General features: G+C 39.6%; 1 protein-coding gene across 1 annotated transcript in view; it reads right to left on the bottom strand.

Annotated features, from left to right (window-relative positions):
• Pias1 (protein inhibitor of activated STAT 1) overlaps positions 1–17,645 on the bottom strand; it is a 132,351-nt gene that overhangs the window by 34,109 nt on the left and 80,597 nt on the right. Inside the window, exons 3-8 of the mRNA XM_008836534.3 lie at positions 16,370–16,454; positions 16,057–16,104; positions 9,327–9,417; positions 8,377–8,471; positions 5,721–5,793; positions 3,771–3,876 (exon numbers count right to left, since the gene is read on the bottom strand). Coding sequence (XP_008834756.1) covers positions 3,771–3,876; positions 5,721–5,793; positions 8,377–8,471; positions 9,327–9,417; positions 16,057–16,104; positions 16,370–16,454 — 498 coding nt within the window. The remainder of the gene's footprint in view (positions 1–3,770; positions 3,877–5,720; positions 5,794–8,376; positions 8,472–9,326; positions 9,418–16,056; positions 16,105–16,369; positions 16,455–17,645) is intronic.

Raw genomic sequence — 17,645 nt, 5'->3', positions numbered from 1 at the left:
TGGGTATGAACTGCCTGTTATGGGTGTTGGGAATCGAATTCATGTCCTCTGCAAGACCAACAAGTGCTCTTAATGTCTAAGCCATGTCTCCAGCTCCATAATCTTGTTTCTAAATCACTGCTGTTATGAGCTTGTGTGTTAACCACACAAAGCTGCATTTAAATTCAAATTAAATTAAATTAAATACAATTTAGTTAAAAAAAAAAAAGTTCCTCAGCTGTACAAGCCACATTCTAAGTGTTCAACAGTCACATGTTTGCTGACTACCACACAGAACATTTCCATTGTCCTAGACTGTTCATTAGATAGTGCTGTTCTAGGGCTGTGTTTAATGTTTATCCCTAATATCAGAATATTTTAATTCAGTTTAGAATTTTAAGGCTGGAAACAACTAAAAACATACTAAGTCCAATGTTATTGTATGAGCAAGAAAACAGAGGACCTGAAACCTGATTTTTTGCTTTACATTTCTTTTCATAGTTAACATCAGTTCGAGAGTTCACGATTTGACAAGGTACTGTGCTAAGAATTCTAAGAAGAACTGAGAGGGGGTAGGGAATACTGTGTGCTTTTGTAAAGTGTGAGAAGAGTGAACAGAGATGACTCTGGGAAGTAATAAGAAAAAGCCACATCATGAAAAGCTCTATGTCATGCTAATGAAGTTGGAGATTGGATTCCCTTGGTGCTAAGAATCCAAGGAATGAAAAAGAATGGTAAGATCAGATATATATGAGTAAGTAAGGTTGCTACCAGGGAGGAGGTAAGAATCAAGAAGGGAGACTAATATATTATTTAAGACTAGGCTGTAAAGATAAAGGCAAGATGTTAAGTGAGAGCAATGACAGGAAGACAGAGCTGAGGAATGTTTAAGTTGTCAATCACTAAAACTTGGTGATCTGAGTGATTCTGGTGAAGGCAGTCAGCCAAATAAGCTGAAGCTCAGAGTACAGGCCAGGAGGAAGATATGGATGTGTGGGTAGTACTAGTTAAACAGCATGGTATTCCAGGAACATTCAGGATGCTTCTCTTCTGAGAGTTCATTGAAAGCAAAGTAACCAAGAAGAAATGACCCAAGAGGGAAGAGACAACCTCGGGAGAAAGGGTGCTGGTACCAAACACAGCACAAGCATCCAGGTAGAAACCAAAAAGACATACATTTGGCAATGAGAACGCCACTTGTGACAGCTGCACGAGAACTCTTGGTGGGACATGGGGTTTAAGAGACCACGAGGCAGGGAGCATGTGCACATATGCACAGAATAATGCAGCCTGCCCTGGGAAGAAGCAAGGATGAGCCCAATAAAAGAAACCAGAAGCTCTGTCAAGAGTTTGAAAGTATGAAAAAAGACTTAACAGGAAAGGTGTCAGGAAATGCCTGCAGAAGACAGACTGGAAATGTGGGTAAAGGTCTGGTGAGGAAGTCAGGTAGTGTAACACTGCTTCTGAGCACTGCCACCCAGGTATCCACTCACACCTCAAACTCCACAAGTCTAAGAATGCAGTCAGCTCCCGCACAGCTTCATTTTTTAAATATTCTTTTCTATTTCAGAAAAGGGCATTAACGTGTTACACAGCACTTAAGAAGTCTAGAACTCAGGCCCGTGAGAGGACTCAATGGGCAAAGGTACCTGCTATGTAAGTCTGATGACCTGGGTTTAATCCCCGGAGCTCATGTATAGGTGGGAGAGAACTGGCTCTACAAAGCTGTCCTCTGACCTTAAAACATGAGTTGTGATACATACATAACACACACAAACACACAAACACACACACACACACACTGCACATGCACTCACAATAATAATCCAAAGGTTTTTTTTTTTTTAAACTAAAAAGTTGGGGCTGGAGAGATGGCTCAGTGGTTAAGAGCACTGGCTGTTCTTGTAGAGGACCTGGGTTCAATTCCCAACACCATGTGATGGCTAACAAATCTCCAGTGTCAGGAGATCTACTGCCATCTTCTGTCCTCCACAGGCACTACATGCTTGACTGATTTTACATACAAGCAAGTAAAACACTCATACACATTTTAAAAAAAAAGTAAAAGGTTCCCAGTATATTTGCCTTGCCCCTCCTTGCTCAGTCCTACAAGTGATGCACCACCACGCCCGGCCTGTCTGCTGCTGTTAAAGGCAGAAATTCATCTGCCATTTTGGTATTCACATTTCAACATAGACTCACATAGCTCCATAATGCTTTCCGACTAGCAGAGACTCTAGCACTGGGAGGAAAGAATAAAGGCTGTCAATGAAAAATCAGGGATAACGTCAGCAAGACTCTGAAAAAAGAGTAATTCCTGGGTTTGGAGAGATGAACATTAAGAGCACTGGCTGCTCTTGCAGAGGACCTGGGTTCAGTTCCCAGCACCTACATGGTCACTAACACCATCTACAATTCTAGCTTCAGCTGATTCAATGCCCTCTTCTGGCCTCCTTGGGCATTGTGCACACATAGTACACTTATATTCATGCAGGTAAAACACTCATACACATAAAATAATAAGCAAATAAAATTAAATAAAACTCGTGTTTAAAAGGGGGCTAGAGAGATGGCTCAGCAGTTAAGAGTACTGGCTGCTCTTGCAGAAGACCCAGGTTCAGTTCCTAACACCCACATGGTGGCTAAGAGCCACCTCTAACTCCAGTTCCAGGGGATATGACGCCCTCTTCTGACCTCCATGGGCACTGCACAACATGGGTACACTTACATTCATGGAAGCAATATACTCATACACATAAAATTAAAAAAATAAAATAAAGAATCCTTGAATGACAGCTATTCAGTCCCTTGCTTGTAGAAATGTTTCCTGACTGAACCTTCACTTCTAAATTCATCCATGAAGAACCCACCACTCACAAAGAAGAGAATCAAGGAAGAATTTAGATCACCTATGAAAGGCCACTGCCCCTCAAAAATTGAGGCTGATAAGTCAATTTAAAGATCTTACTTACACTTCAAATTTAGTATATCAAAATGAATTAGTAAATGGGGAACAGTGGGGAGTGAATATGATCAAATACTTTATATACATATATGAAATTCTCAAAAAAATTAAGGAAAAAAAATAAACGAACCATTCAGTAAGCTGTACCCATAGACCCAGACTTTGGAAAGACTTTTGACATCCCATTACAAACCTCTTGCTATAAAGATAAAACATGCAGGAATTAAGGGACTTGTCTAAGGCCACAGACATTTATACCACCCAAATGACTCCTCTTACTTTGGCAATGCATGGACATATATGATGGCTAATTCTGTATACTTTTCCTGTATCTAAGAATCTTGAGCAGGGTGTAGTGGTGAGCACTTTTAGTCCCAGCACTCGGGAGGCAGAGGCACGTGGATCTCTGTGAGTTCCAGGCCAGCCTGGTCTACATAGTGAATTCCAGGACAGCTGGGGCTCCAGGGAAACGCTGTCTCAAAAAAAAAAAACAAACAAACAAACAAAAAAAGATAATCTTGATTTCCTTTAACAATTTTATGAAATTGTAGTGAAATATTCTTCTGTGTTTGAAAAGTAACTTAACAAAGCAAATTTTTAAGATCTGTAAAATATAGATTATCAAATATAGTTCATGACAAAGACATCAAAACTCCCCTTAGTTCTTGTTTTACAAGCTCACAATACAAAGGTCTCAGAATTTTTAATTCTCTACAACAGGCTCTGGTAAAACAAACAAAAACTAAAATTTGAGTTGAGAAAAACACTACTGTAACCTTACGAAACAGTTTAGCTGCATAAATAAAATTAAGTTTATCATACGTACTTAAAGCTCTAGAATGATCCGGATTCCTTATTCCCTTTGCTCGTAACCTCTGAAGAAGAACTGTTGAGGACAACTGTTTTACAAGATATACTGCCATGGAATAGGTCTAGAAAAAAGAGATGCAGAAAACCAATTACATATTTAGTAAACAGTACATCTATTTTAATCCCACAACAACAGGGAAAGAAACTAATGTGTCCAGCAGTCTTAGGTATTTTCATGAGCAGTAGTTCACTGAATCCTGATAAAAAGCTGCTGAGGTGTCAGTCATAAACTTAATTTTTATAGATGAGAAAACTGAAGTAGAATAGTAAAAAAAAAACTGTCTAACTTGCTACACCTAAGTGGCAAACCTAGAACTCAAACCCAGGTCTGTCATGCTGCTATATCACCTATGCCTGAAGTTAATGAATTTAAGATACTTATATGAACACTATTTGAGAGTAAATATAAACCGAGGGCATTAAGATGTATATCATAAACCATATTTAGTAGATAAGATATACCCCAAATGGTAGCTATTTAAAAATTATAAATGAGATGTTTCCTAATCTATATCTTTTTTTTTGGTCTTTTTTTTTTTGAGACAGGGTCTCCCTGTAGCCCCAGTTGTCCTGGAATTCACTGTGTGGACCAGGCTGGCCTTGAACTCACAAAGACCCGCCTGCCTCTGCCTCCCAGGTGCTGGGATTAAAGGCGTGCGCCACCAAGCCCAGCACCTAATCTATGTCTTTTTTAAGAAAAAAATTATTTATATTTTTATGTGTATGAGTGTATTGCTTGCATGTTTGTGAGCGTACCCATGTCATGCAATGCTGTGGAGGTCAGAAGAGGGCTTCAGATTCCCCTGGGACTGGAGTTAAGGATAGTTCATAGCTGCCATGTGGGTGCTGGGAAACAAACCTGGGTCCTCTGCAAGAGCAGTCAGTGCTCTTAACCGCTGAGCCATTTCTCCAGCCCCACTAATCTATATCTTTTAACTTCTCTTTGTGCCTGTAGATCCACTAGATCCTAAAGACTCTACTAGAGCCCCGAGCACGAGAAACAGAGGAAACAGTCAAGGCTGCAAAGAGACGTGGCTGGTATGGCAAATGAACAGAATACCTATTACCTGCAGAGGGACTACCCTGAGATGACAGTGGGTGAAGGGTACAAAGAAAACAGCCAAGGCTGAGTGAAGGGTGCACAGTTGGGTACGAGGAAGAAGAGGGGGCCAAGACATATGAAGGGGAGGAGAGGGAAAGGTCTGAAAAGGTTATTTTCTCTTTGGTGATGGGATTGAGCAGATTACTATCTTGTAAGTTACCGCTACAGAGTATTCAAAGCACTTAGTATTTACTGTATACTTTAAACTCTAATGCCTAAGAAAGAGAGAATAGTACGTTCAAGGTGAAGGGCTGATGAAACTGAGACACAGGTTGTATAATCTGCTTACGAGCATGTTAACTGCTTGGATAGCACAGGCAGTAGAAACCAAGAGGAAAGGGTAAGGATGCCAGGGGGACTTAATGAGCAAGGACCAGGAGGTTCTCTCTACTTCTTGCTTCCAGGATTAGCACCTCCTAACTGGCCCCATGCATACTCCAACTTGCATTTACTTTCACATACATACATACACACATTTTATTTATTTAACAGGATTAGGAACTGAACCTAGGGCCTCCTGGATGCTAGGCAGGTATTCTACCACTGGGCTATAGTCCCAGCTTAACTTTTTACATTTTAAATATGCATTCGCCTCTTAGCAGCAAGAGAAAACCATCCTGCACAACCCTCTAGAAAATTTAATTTTCCTGTCAAGTTCAGAAACTTATCTATGTTTGTGTGCTGCACATTTTCTGGAAAACACAAGTAGTAAAAGAGCAAATTCACTTTCATTATAAATTTCACTATATTAATGAGGAACAAGTAACTTTACAACTTCCCTAAATCTTAGAACAAACAACCCACCAATCTAGTAAAGAACTGGTACATTCTTTTGGGGGTAAACCAACCCTTACTATCACTACTTATTTGCTTAATGCTTCAAGTGTAACAGAAAATGGAAAAATGCTAATTAATGCTGTGAAATTCTATATCGACAGCTTGAATCTTCAGAACTTGAAACTACCCTAAAGCTTTATATGAACATTTAAGATGAAATCAGTAAAAACCACAAGTTCAGTGAAAAGGTATGTTCACTCTAGTTGAAACATGTAACCAAATAGAGAAGCAAGGGGGGGGGCGGAAGGGGAGTTGCAAAAAAGAATGCCAGGTATGAACACATTCCACTTGACCTGACAGTAGTATGGAACACTGTATCAAGATCCAGCAAGGAAAGCTCCTAAGCGCTCACAGTGGTGCAGCATCTGTGTAGACAGTGCTCTTGCTGACCCTTCTAAGCACTTCCTAACCCAAATTTTAGATAAATATAAGGGTGTACCGTTATTTTTGTCTACATGCCCAGCTCTCAAAATCCATTTCTAAAAAGAAATTCTATAAAAGAGGAATATTGTATATATTCCTATTATTAATGTAATTAAGTTCTGTCAAAAACTAATAATGGGCTTGCATGCATGCAAAACACTCATACACACAAATAAAAATAAAAAGGTTTTAAAATTAAAACAATTAAGTACAACAACAAAAACCTAGCAGTGAGGCTCGGTGGTTAAGAGGACTTGCTCTGCAATTGTGAGGACTGGAGTTCAGGCAGGTTTCCCTCAAAGGCTTGTAAGTAGGGGAGGAGACAGGAGGGTCTCTGGGGCCTGCTGGCTTCCAGTCTAGCTGAGACATGTTCAGGAAGAGACCCTGCTCAGAGGAGTAGGCAAACAGTGATGGAAGCAGACACTGATGTCCTCTTCTGGCCTCCGTGTGCTCAAATACTCATAAGATACTTATACACACACCATAAATAAATAAATAAAAATAAATCTTTAGAACAAAAGAGGCCATTATAATAATGTTATAACAGTAGCAGCATTCTCAAGAACAATGGGACAATTTACTAGCATCTGGATTATTCAATACTGTTCAATGTTCTAGTCAGTAAAACAGGAAACAGGTAAGGTCTATCTATCAGGATTATCATTGGTATAACCTTTTACCCAATTCCCATCCTTCTCTGTTTTTCTCTTGTCATCACTTCCTCAGTGAAGCCCTTCCTGGCCTGCACTCCTCTTGCACAGGTCCTTTCTCATTCTAAAACCACTAGGCACTTCTTTACAGTACTTGAACAGGTTCCGCTCTGTGTGTGTGTGTGTGTGTGTGTGTGTGTGTGTGTGTGTGTCCATTCAGCTCCTAGATCTCAGGCTCCAGGAGAACAAGGGATCTGTCCTCCTTATGGTGGTGTCATACCGTGCACAGCACACAGTAAATATTTAGTAAATTTTAAGTCGTGGGTAGAAGAGTTAATACAAAAACTTTAAAACTGTAATTTTTTTGAAGATTATCTCTGAAAATGAATGTTAGGTTAAGAAATAGTGCAGAAAAGTTGAGATGCAATAAGAATTTATAAATTATATCTTTAACAACATTAGGTACAGAAGCATCTTCTTAGCTAGAGATATTAAAACTGCTCGACCCAAAAAGAAAAGTCCTTTCTGGGATAACTAATGAATTTAAGATGGATTAAATATTTAAAGGTAACGTGAACTCTTAATAGTCTAGTAGTTCAATTTGTTTAGGTCAGCTTGGCAAAGTGGACCAACAGACTAAGCATGACGGAAAGGGAAATACTGCAAAGGAAAAAGCTGGTTAGATTTGGCTCTGTGAAAATTTAAACCTACATATGAAACTAATCACATAAATAAAAAGCAAACAAAGCTGCATAAGATAGTAAGAGCAATAGAGAAATGGATAGGGATACAGATTTAAAATGTAAATAGTCACAAATATATTCAATCTCACCAATAATAAAGGGATACTAAGTGCTAACACTATTCAGTGGTTTACAGGCATACAAATAAACACTGTAAATCAGAGAACAAATTTGTACATTTCTGGGGAAAGCAATCTGTCAATGTACACAAAATTGCTTATTGCATGTTCTTTGGCTCATAAATTTTACTGAGAATTTACTGTAAGGAAATCATCATGTATGTATGTAAAAGTACACTACCAGGACAGTGTTCAAAATGGTCTTTCAATCAGTAAATAAGTACTCAGCAATAGGGAATAGACTAAATAATGGCATATTCATATCACCATATGATCTAGTCATTTAAAATGTTGCAAAAGGCCGGGAGTGGTGGCATATACCTTTAATCCCAGCACTTGGGAGGCAGCTGCAGGTGGATCTCTGTGAGTTCAAGGCCAGCCTGGTCTACCTACTGAGTTCCAGGACACCTGGGGCTACAGGGAAAGCCTGTCTCAAAAAGACCCCCCCCCCAAAAAATTTTAAAACGTATTTGTTATTTAATGTGTATGAGTGTTTTACCTACATGTGCATTAAGTGCACCCATGTCATACAATGCCCATGAAAACCAGAAGAGGGGATCAGATCCCCTGGGACTGGACTTACTGCTGGTTTTTAGCTACCCTGTGATGCTGAGAATTGAACCTGGGTCTTCTGTAAGAGCAGCCAATGCTCTTAATCGTTGAGAGTCTCTCCAGCCCTCCACCTTACTTTTCTGTCGTAGATAATCGGACGAGTGAAGTGATATTAATTGGTCGGCTGGGTCGCTTTGGTTCCACACCATTTTTAGTAGGTGGCAGGTAGCCCTAAGGAAAATAAAAATATATTTCTACTTTATACCTTCACAACTGTTTCCATTTCTTAGAAAGAAAAACAAACTACAAAGCAAATGGCAGAAAATACCAATGTTTTGATTTAAAAAAAAAAAAAAGAGAGAGATACAAACTGGGCGTAGTGGTGCACACTTTTAACCCAGCACTTGGGAGGCAGAGGTAGGTGGATCTCTGTGAATTCGAAGCCAGCAGGGGCTACAGGAAGGTCTTGCCTCAAAAACAAATGAACAAATAAGTAAATAAGCAAACATTTATGAGTTACCTGAGACATGATTTCTCAAAACAATATTACAGTCTCATTTTAATAAGCTTGAGAAAAATCTGATAGAAATTCAAAATCTTTCAAATCCAGGAGTCAGCATGAATTCACAAATAGCTTCAAGAGATCTATAAGGAGGATTTCCATGGGCACCAAACACAGCTCACAGCCTCACCCCCTCTAAAGCACAGCACCACATCTACATTCCATTATAGGCCTGTAGACTAACAGGAATGTAGATGAGATTTGGTTGAAATAACTTCTCCCTAAAATCCAGCACAATACTAAAGCTACCACACCCAACTCAAATGCTAGAATTTTCTCTCCATGTCTCATGTTCGAACTGCAAACTATATGTAATTGGTGCAAATGTTTCACCCAGTCACATAAATATACAGTCAAAGTAATGAGGACTGAACCTTCTGAATGCTAAGCATGTATTCTACAACTGAGCTACATCCCTAGCCCCCAAAATGTTTTCTTAATGTAAAACTGATCAACAGCAGCTACGATGACTTATTTGGTAGTCATGCAGGTAATGTAATTTAAAAATAGCTTTTAGAACTTACTGGAAGGCTGCAAGGTTTTGTATTCACTTTCACACACAGATTGGGTGGGAAGTGGTCTTCTTGTGGACAACTGGTTTCCGATAAACAAAACCTAAGCAACAAAGATTATGTTTAATTGCCTTTATTAAAAGAGAATCTCTAACATTTTTGTTCAATAACAAATTTGAAAGATGATCAATTTGAAAAACACAAAAAGGGAAAACTATATAAAACAAAATATAGGCAAACAGGCTTAAAACAACTGTTGACCTTTGAACATGAGTTTGAATTGTATAGTTCCACTTACACAAGTGTGTGTGTATATGTGTTTTGCTGTTATTGGAAATTTTTGATGATTTATACAAACTAAGAAAAATCTGTTAGCTTAGATGTTGAAAACATCCAGAAATATTTAGATATTTCTAAATGCAACATGTATGTAGATAATATTCTAAGTCACCACAAAATATATATAAATCTACTATTTTAAACTTAAAATTTGACAAAACTTATGTATATAAAGAGATCATACACAGTGCCATTCTTGCTCAAGATAATCAAACATACATGAAGTTGTAATAAGTCACAACTGTGTGAAAGAATGGTTCATTCTATACTGCTAGAATAATTCCACACTTCCCGTTTCTGTGAAAGGAGAACTGGCCTTGGGTATGTACTGGAGATAAGTAATAAAGCACAGGTGCAACTAATAGTAAATAATTTGTTTCTAAGTGTAAATAGAGTGAAAAGAATAATTTCACAGCTACCTCATTTCTACAGCAGTGAGCTAAGTGTTCTGAGTATTCACTTAAAATCTTTTGAGATCTAATTATCTCTGTGCAAGCAGTCCTTCTCTTCTGTAAACTGCTACTTCAGTAAAAGTAAACTCACATGGTTCTTGCACATTTTCACTACATATACTACACATAAAATATGTTATCAGGGGCTGGAGTGATGGCTCAGTGGTTAAAAGCACTGACTGCTCTTACAGAGGACCCGGGTTCCATTCCCAGCAATGGCGGCTACGAACCGTCTTTAACTCCAGGTTCCAGGGGAACCTGAAGCCCTCTTCTGATCTCCACACAACATGGGTGCACTCACATACATGCAGGCAATACACTCATACATGTAAAATAAAAAATTTTTTAAATGTTATCAATAAGGCAACTGTTAGTTAAGTTGTGGGGGAGTCAAAAGCTATGTGAAATTTTCAACTCAGGCAGGAGTTGGTTTCCCTAACTTGCTTCCTCACCCAAGTTGTTTAAGTTCAGCTGTAAATACTTCTGTCAAGCATCTGAAATAGTGATTGTGATTACCAACTCACAGCAGTTTTCACCATGGCTTTACTATTTACTGAACTATCCTCTGAGGAACAGTAGCTTCCTCAGATATTACCAGGCGTTAAAAAGACTAAGTTTTTTTTTAAAGCTCTGTAACTAAATGCATTTTAAAAATTCTGAATCAGAACAATTAAAGCTTCCATATCAAAGGCCTTCTCAGAGCTTGAAATGGCTCATATGCATTATAAATCTAAGAGGAAAACACAGCATACAGAGGACTGCCTCTAGTTCTCAACAAAATACATTGAAAATTCAATCCTTGGGCCAAAACCCTACTTCAAGACCATGTTATCCAGCAAACGAAGGAACTCCTTTATTACTTGAAAACTGACGATACTAGATAACAACAGTATTTGTGTTATATTGGCATAAATTTTGAATACTAGTACAGAAACTCATGAAAATATTTATTTCTAAATTAAATGCATAATCTTTTGGGAAAACCAAGGTAGTTACAAAATTTGTAAATTCTCACCCTATTTACTCTTAACACACTTGGAGAAATAATTTATTTTCTATTAAAGATATCTATTCTTCCAGGACTTGGGAGGCAGAGGCAAGCCCGGTCTACATATTAAGTTCCAAGTCAGCCAGGGCCGTACAGTGAGACTCTGTCTCAAAAAAAAAAATTATATTCTTTATTACTTCCCTATCTCCCATATACACCTGTGGTTCATTCTATTTTTACAGAAAGTCTTTGGGCTAGATGACAGGGAATAGTTTATGAAATATTCATTACGTGCAAGTATTAGCTCTTAACTTCTGTTGTATAAGATCTTAACCTGCCAGCCATAGAATCTGTGTGCTAGAATGACCCACATATCAAAGTCACTGTGCTACATAAAATTTTATGTGTGCGCGCGCACACACACACACACACACACAAATTCATTTTTAGGAAAACAATCCATAGCTTCCAATACATTCTCAAAAAGTTAAATACTCATTTACCAAGATTTTTCTAGAAATGTTCTTTAGCAAACAGATTTGTCAAAGCTCACAGGGCCATCTCTAACCCCAGTAGATATGCCCATTACATTATCGTTATTATTATGATGATGATGATGTGTTTTTGTTTTTGGAGACAGGGTCTCCCTGTAGCTCCAACTAGCCTGGAACTTGCTATGTAGACCAGGCTGGCCTAGAACTTGAATTCACAGAGATCCACCTGCCTCTGCCTCCCAAGTGCTGGGATTCAAGGTGTGTGGCTACAATGCTCAGCACCGTTACATTATTTTAAAACAATATTTTATTTAGGGGGCTAGGGAGATGGCTCAGTGGTTAAGAGCACTGATTGCTCTTGCACAGGATTTGATTCCCAGCACCCACAAGTATATAAGTGTATTGCCTGCATGTGTATGAGTGCACCTGTGTTGTGCAATAACCTCAGAGGTCAGAAGAGGGCATTGGATACCCTGGAACTGGAGTTACAGACGGAGTTACAGTTCATAATTGGAGTTACAGTTCTTAGCCGTCATGCGGGTGCTGGGAATTGAACCTGGGTCCTCTGCAAGAGCAGTCAATGCTCTTCAGCCCCCACCGTTATTTCTTTTGTTGCTGTTGTTTTTATTTTTTGAGACAGGTCTCACTAAGTATCCTAGGCTGGCAACCCTGCCTTTGCCTTCTGATGCTGGCTGGGACGCTAGGGGTGAGCCATCATACATGGCTTACAGCAAAAGGATGACATACTTTTAAAATCATTCCTGTGCAATGGTAAAGTAAAACACAGACACCATGTGTGCTGGTTAGTTTTTGTCAATTTGACATAAACTAGGGACACCTGGGCTGAGGGAGCCTCAACTGAGGAACTGGATTGGCCTGTGGCCATGTCTGTGAGGCATTTTCTTGATTGCTAATTGATGTAGGGTGGCTCAGCCTATGGTGGGTAGTGCCATTTCTGGACAGATGGGCTTGGGCTGTGTAAGAGAAGTAAATGAGCAAGCCAAGAGCATGCCAGTAAGCAGTGTTCCTCCATGGCATCTACTTCAATTCCTGCCTCCAGGTTTCTGCCCTGCTAGGTTCCTGCCTTGGCTTTCCTCAGTGATGGACTGTGAAAGCCAAACAGACCCTTTTCCTCCCAAGTTGCTTTTGGTTATGGTGTTTAGTCACAGCAACAGGAAAGTAAATGAGAAAACCATGGTACTCAAAGCTATAGGGAAAGAATGATTTATATGACAAGTTGACTCCTATTGAACTAGGTGAAAAGTAAAAATCTACATCATTTCAACAAACTGAAGGGAAAGGGAGGAACGATAACGGTTTTTGTGAGGTCGTTCATGGAGGTAGGAACAAGGAGCACATAAATGAAAAGACTGAATGATTTAGATAAACATTCAAAATGAAGAAATCAAATAGGCACATATTGTCAAACAATACACTGGGTAGATGGCTTAGCAAAGGGGGATGGGGTAAGAAGAAGAGATGAAGCCTATTTTATTAAGACAAAGAATCACTTAACAAATGAGAAAAACACCACAAAATGTTATAGGTGTTTTTCACCTATGAAGTTCTGGAGATAAATTTTAATTTAAAAGAGCTAACCAGGTGGGTGTGAGTTCAGAAAAAAAAAAGCTAAGCCAGTATGACATAGTGGTGGCATGCCTTTAATCCAAGCATTCAGGAGGCAGAGGCAGAGGCAGAGGCAGGTGGATCTCTGTGAGAATGAGGCCATCCAGGTCTACACAGTGAGACCCTGTCTTTCTCCATTCTTCCCCTAGACCTCCCCACAAAAAGGCCAAACCATTTTAAAACAATTTTTAAAAACTTATGTGTGTCTGTACATATATATGAGCATGTATGTATGGGTGCCTGCAGAGGTCAGAAGAGGGGATCAGAGCTCCTAGACCTGAGTTACAGGCAATTGTGAAATGCCTGATGTGGGTACTGGAAATCAAACTCAGGTTTTCTGCAGGAGCATTAGTGTTCTTAACCACTGAGCCATCACTCCAACCTCAGCTAAAACATTTTATAAAATTTATTTATTCATGTTTTATGGGTACCAGTGTTTTGTCTGCATGTGAATAAGTACACCCATGTCATGCAATGCTCAGGGAAGCCAGAAGTACGTGTTGGATACCCTGAAACTGGAGTTATAGGCAGTTCTTAGCTGCCATGTGGGTGCTGGGAACCAAACCGGAGTCCTTTGTAAGAGTATCCAGTGCTCTTAACCACTAAGCCATCTACCAGCCCCAGTTAAACCATTTTTTTTATTTTATTTTTTATTATTTTATGTGTATGAGTGTATTACCTGCATGTATGTAGTGCGCCTATGTTGTGCAATGCCACAGAGGTCAGAAGAGGGCTTTGGATTCCCCTGGAACTGGGGACGGTTCGTAGCTGCCATGTGGGTGCTGGGAATCGAACCCCAGATTCTCTGCAACAGCAGTCAGTGCTCTTAACCACCGAGCACTCTCCAGCCCCCAGTTATATCATTTTTAACTACCAAAGTTCATTTGGAATTTGAATTAGCTGACCTCTAAGAAAGTTAATCTTCAGTCAAAATGTGACCCAGATATATGGTTGTATGTTAACATGAAATATTGACCACAGTCACTTAATCTTTTATTCTAGAACTATGGTTTCAAACTTTATTTTGGTCTTGGGATCCTTTCGTCAAGCAAAAGGAATCTAGAAGTCAAAGACATAAAACAGACAAAGGCAGCAGGACTTGTGTTCAGAGTGGGTGGAAGAGATAACAGTAGAAAAGAGTGTGTTCTGAAGGGCAGCTCCCTGTAGCTATTTGAAAACAGTACTGTTTTAAGAGATAAAGTAAGTATGCACAAAAAGTAAATGTTTGAGACAAGTGAAGAATAAACAGCTGGGAGAGGTGGTTTATACTACAGTAATTCCAGCACCTGGGAGACTGAGGCAGGAAGACTGCTCTGAGTTCCAGCCTATCTTGGGCTACAGTGTGAAACCCCACCTCAAAACAAACAAAAAATAGGGCCTGTGAGCTGGCTCTACAGGTAAAGGCATTTGCTGCCAAGTCTCATGACTTGAGTTTGATTCCCAGAACCTATAGAGCAGAGAGAGAGAGAGAGAGAGAGAGAGAGAGGAGAGAGAGAGAGAGAGAGAGAGGGAGAGAGAGAGAGAGAGAGAGAGAGAGAGAGAGAGAGAGAGAATTGATTTCCCGCAAATCATCCTCTGACCTCCACATGCGTGCACGTGTGTACACACACAGAGACACAGGGACACAGACACAATAAAAAGTGAGAAAGTTGTAGGTGCTGTAGACTGCTCTCTTTCCTGACCCACTAGTGCATTTCTAATTTGGTATGAGATTGTAATACCAGACTGTTTATAGGGAACATAGCTGACCGAGGAAAACAGCTGTCTCTTGTTTTCTTTCTTCCTCCTATCCCAACAAGAACAGCATGTGACACCTAGATGTGCACATGGATAGTCACTGAACAAAAAAAGCAGCACAAAACTCATTTATGTAAACAAGAACAAGGTTTCTTTGATATTTTCAGAAGAAACGGAGGAGCTAAGAGATCTCATAAGGGGCAGCTGTGAGCCTCTGCTGGAAAATTTTCTATTCATTTCTGAAAACTTCCCTGCAAAAATCTCATGTGGGTTTTGAATTAGGTCACATTTAAATTAATTATTTAAAATAGAGGACAAGGGGCTGGAGAGATGGTTCAGCAGTTAAGAGCATTGGTTGCTCTTGCAGAGGAACCATGGTTCAATTCCCAGCACACACATGGTGGCTAATAGCCATTGGTAATTCCAATTCCAGGGGATCCAACGTGTTCTTCTGGCCTTCACAGGCATTGCACGACATGGATTTACGTACATACAGGTAGGCAATACACTCATACACATAAAATAAAAAAATAATAAAACATTTTTTTAAAAATAGAGGACAAGGGGCTGGAGAGATGGCTCAGAGGTTAAGAGGACTGATTGTTCTTGCAAAGAACCTGGGTTTGAGTCCCAGCACCTACACGGCGGCTATGAACCGTCCTCAACTCCAGTTCTAGGGGAATCCAAAGCCCTCTTCTGATCTCCGTGGCACTGCATGACACTGGTGCACTCACATACATGCAGGCAATACACTCATACACATTAAAAAAAAAAATAGAGGACAAGGCACATAAGAATATTTGGTGTGTGCTAATTCATGAGATTCTACAGACTGAAGTTTGCATCTTCAGTAGATGAGGCTCTCCTCCCAGGAGAGCTGATACTTCTAAAGAACTGACCAGGTATGAAAGGCACCATCAGCTTCTCTGCCACCGAGAAAATCCATATAGGGTAGCGGTTAGGATAGTTTATAACACCTTGTCTCCTAGATATTTAAACCCAGTATTTTCAATGTATCTGTTGAAAATCAAGGAGATTTTTAAAAATTCACCTCTAAGGAACATTATATTTTAAAGTTTAAATATATACTGTAGTCAACACTGTACCTTAATTGGACCTGCACTGTGAAGTCACACTTGGTCCCAGAAATATCCCTAAAATAGAACAAGATTTACAATTATTTTAAAATATGTACATGAAGATACCATCCCTCCAGAAAAGTATTTTTAATTATCAGAAATATGACTGTTCTTAAAGTAATACATTGCAATAACATTTAATATTAACATACCCAATAGTTGCCTATGTGTGGGGCTCTCTAACACTGAGCTGTAACCCCAAATAGATCATCTAAAAAATCATTTACTATAGACAGGCCTGGACCCAGCCAAGCCACAGGTCCCGCCAAGGATGACTTACATGGAACTACTGATCTGCTGCACTTGTTGAGGTGTCAAGGCAAATGCAAAGCAGGTTTCTCGAAAGCGCTGACTGTTGTCTGATGCTAAAGAAGAGAAGAATTATATCAGTACAGAGGATAATTGCAAAAAAACCCCACATCTTTAATTATCTGGAATATATTCTAGAGTTCAGACAACAAGACAACTGAAGCACTGAAAATTTAGAAATATGCTTGCATGTGATATATAAAACAAAAAGGTAGAAAGGACTAATTTCAGAAATAGCCCATTAGGATTCAACTACAGCATGATGGCACACACCTTTAATCCCAGGCAGAGGCCAGCCTGGACTACATAGGGAGTTCCAGGCCAACTAGGGATATAGGGAGACCCTGTCTCAAAAACAAACCAACAAACATTAGGATTCAAATTCAGAGACTACATGGCAAAAAGGATTAATAAAAAAGTAATGGCACACGCCTTTAGTCCCAGCACTTGGGAGGCAGCAGAGGCAGGAGGGAGCAGAGGGAGGCAGATCTCTGTGAGTTCAAGTCTAGCCTGGTCTACGTAGTCAGTTCTAGGACAGCTGGAGATACAGGGAGACCCTGTCTCAAAAAGACCCCCCCCCCAAATCTAATTGTATAAATGTTCATCTAAAAACAACCCATGAAAGCATAATGATATACTTAAAATATAATTATATCTATTCATTTAAATATCCATAGTTTCTGAGCTAAGTAAACATGCTTGCCTTGAGATCTGCTCAAGTAAAATCACATTTGGTTTTTAAAGTATATGAAATGTTTTATCATCTCTTATTTATACCAGGCTAGGGGTTTTTTGTTTTTGTTCTTTTTTTTCCTCCTAAGAGTTCTCTTCATGGAGCTCAGTACAGGTCTATGAAAAAGTCCTCATCATAGGGGTAGGCTCATTTGAGTTAGGGTCTTGCTATGATCCTGTGTAGCCCGGGGTGCTAGGTCTACCCTTAAACTTGTGACCCTCCTGTGTCTGTTTCCTGAATGCTGTGATCAGAGGTGCATACCGACACACCTGACCCCCATGCAAATTTCATACACTATCATACATAGTTTCTCTTATTCTTGGATGGTTTCAATTCAAAATTTGCTTGTTATCATCTCAAAGAAGGAACAAGGTATGAGAAAGAAAATATTAACCAAAAGAATGGTGGGGAGACCTGGGCGTGGTGGTGCATGCCTTTAATCCCAGCACTCAGGGGGGCAGAGGCAGGTGAATCTGTGTGAGTTCAAGGCCAGCCTGGTCTACATAGTGAGTTC

This window comes from Nannospalax galili, unplaced genomic scaffold (genome assembly GCF_000622305.1).
Source record: "Nannospalax galili isolate Female #2095 unplaced genomic scaffold, S.galili_v1.0 scaffold54, whole genome shotgun sequence".
Taxonomy (NCBI): Eukaryota; Metazoa; Chordata; class Mammalia; order Rodentia; family Spalacidae; genus Nannospalax; species Nannospalax galili.
Note: the sequence above shows the minus strand (reverse complement) of the source record. Positions and strands in the feature narration are given on the sequence as shown.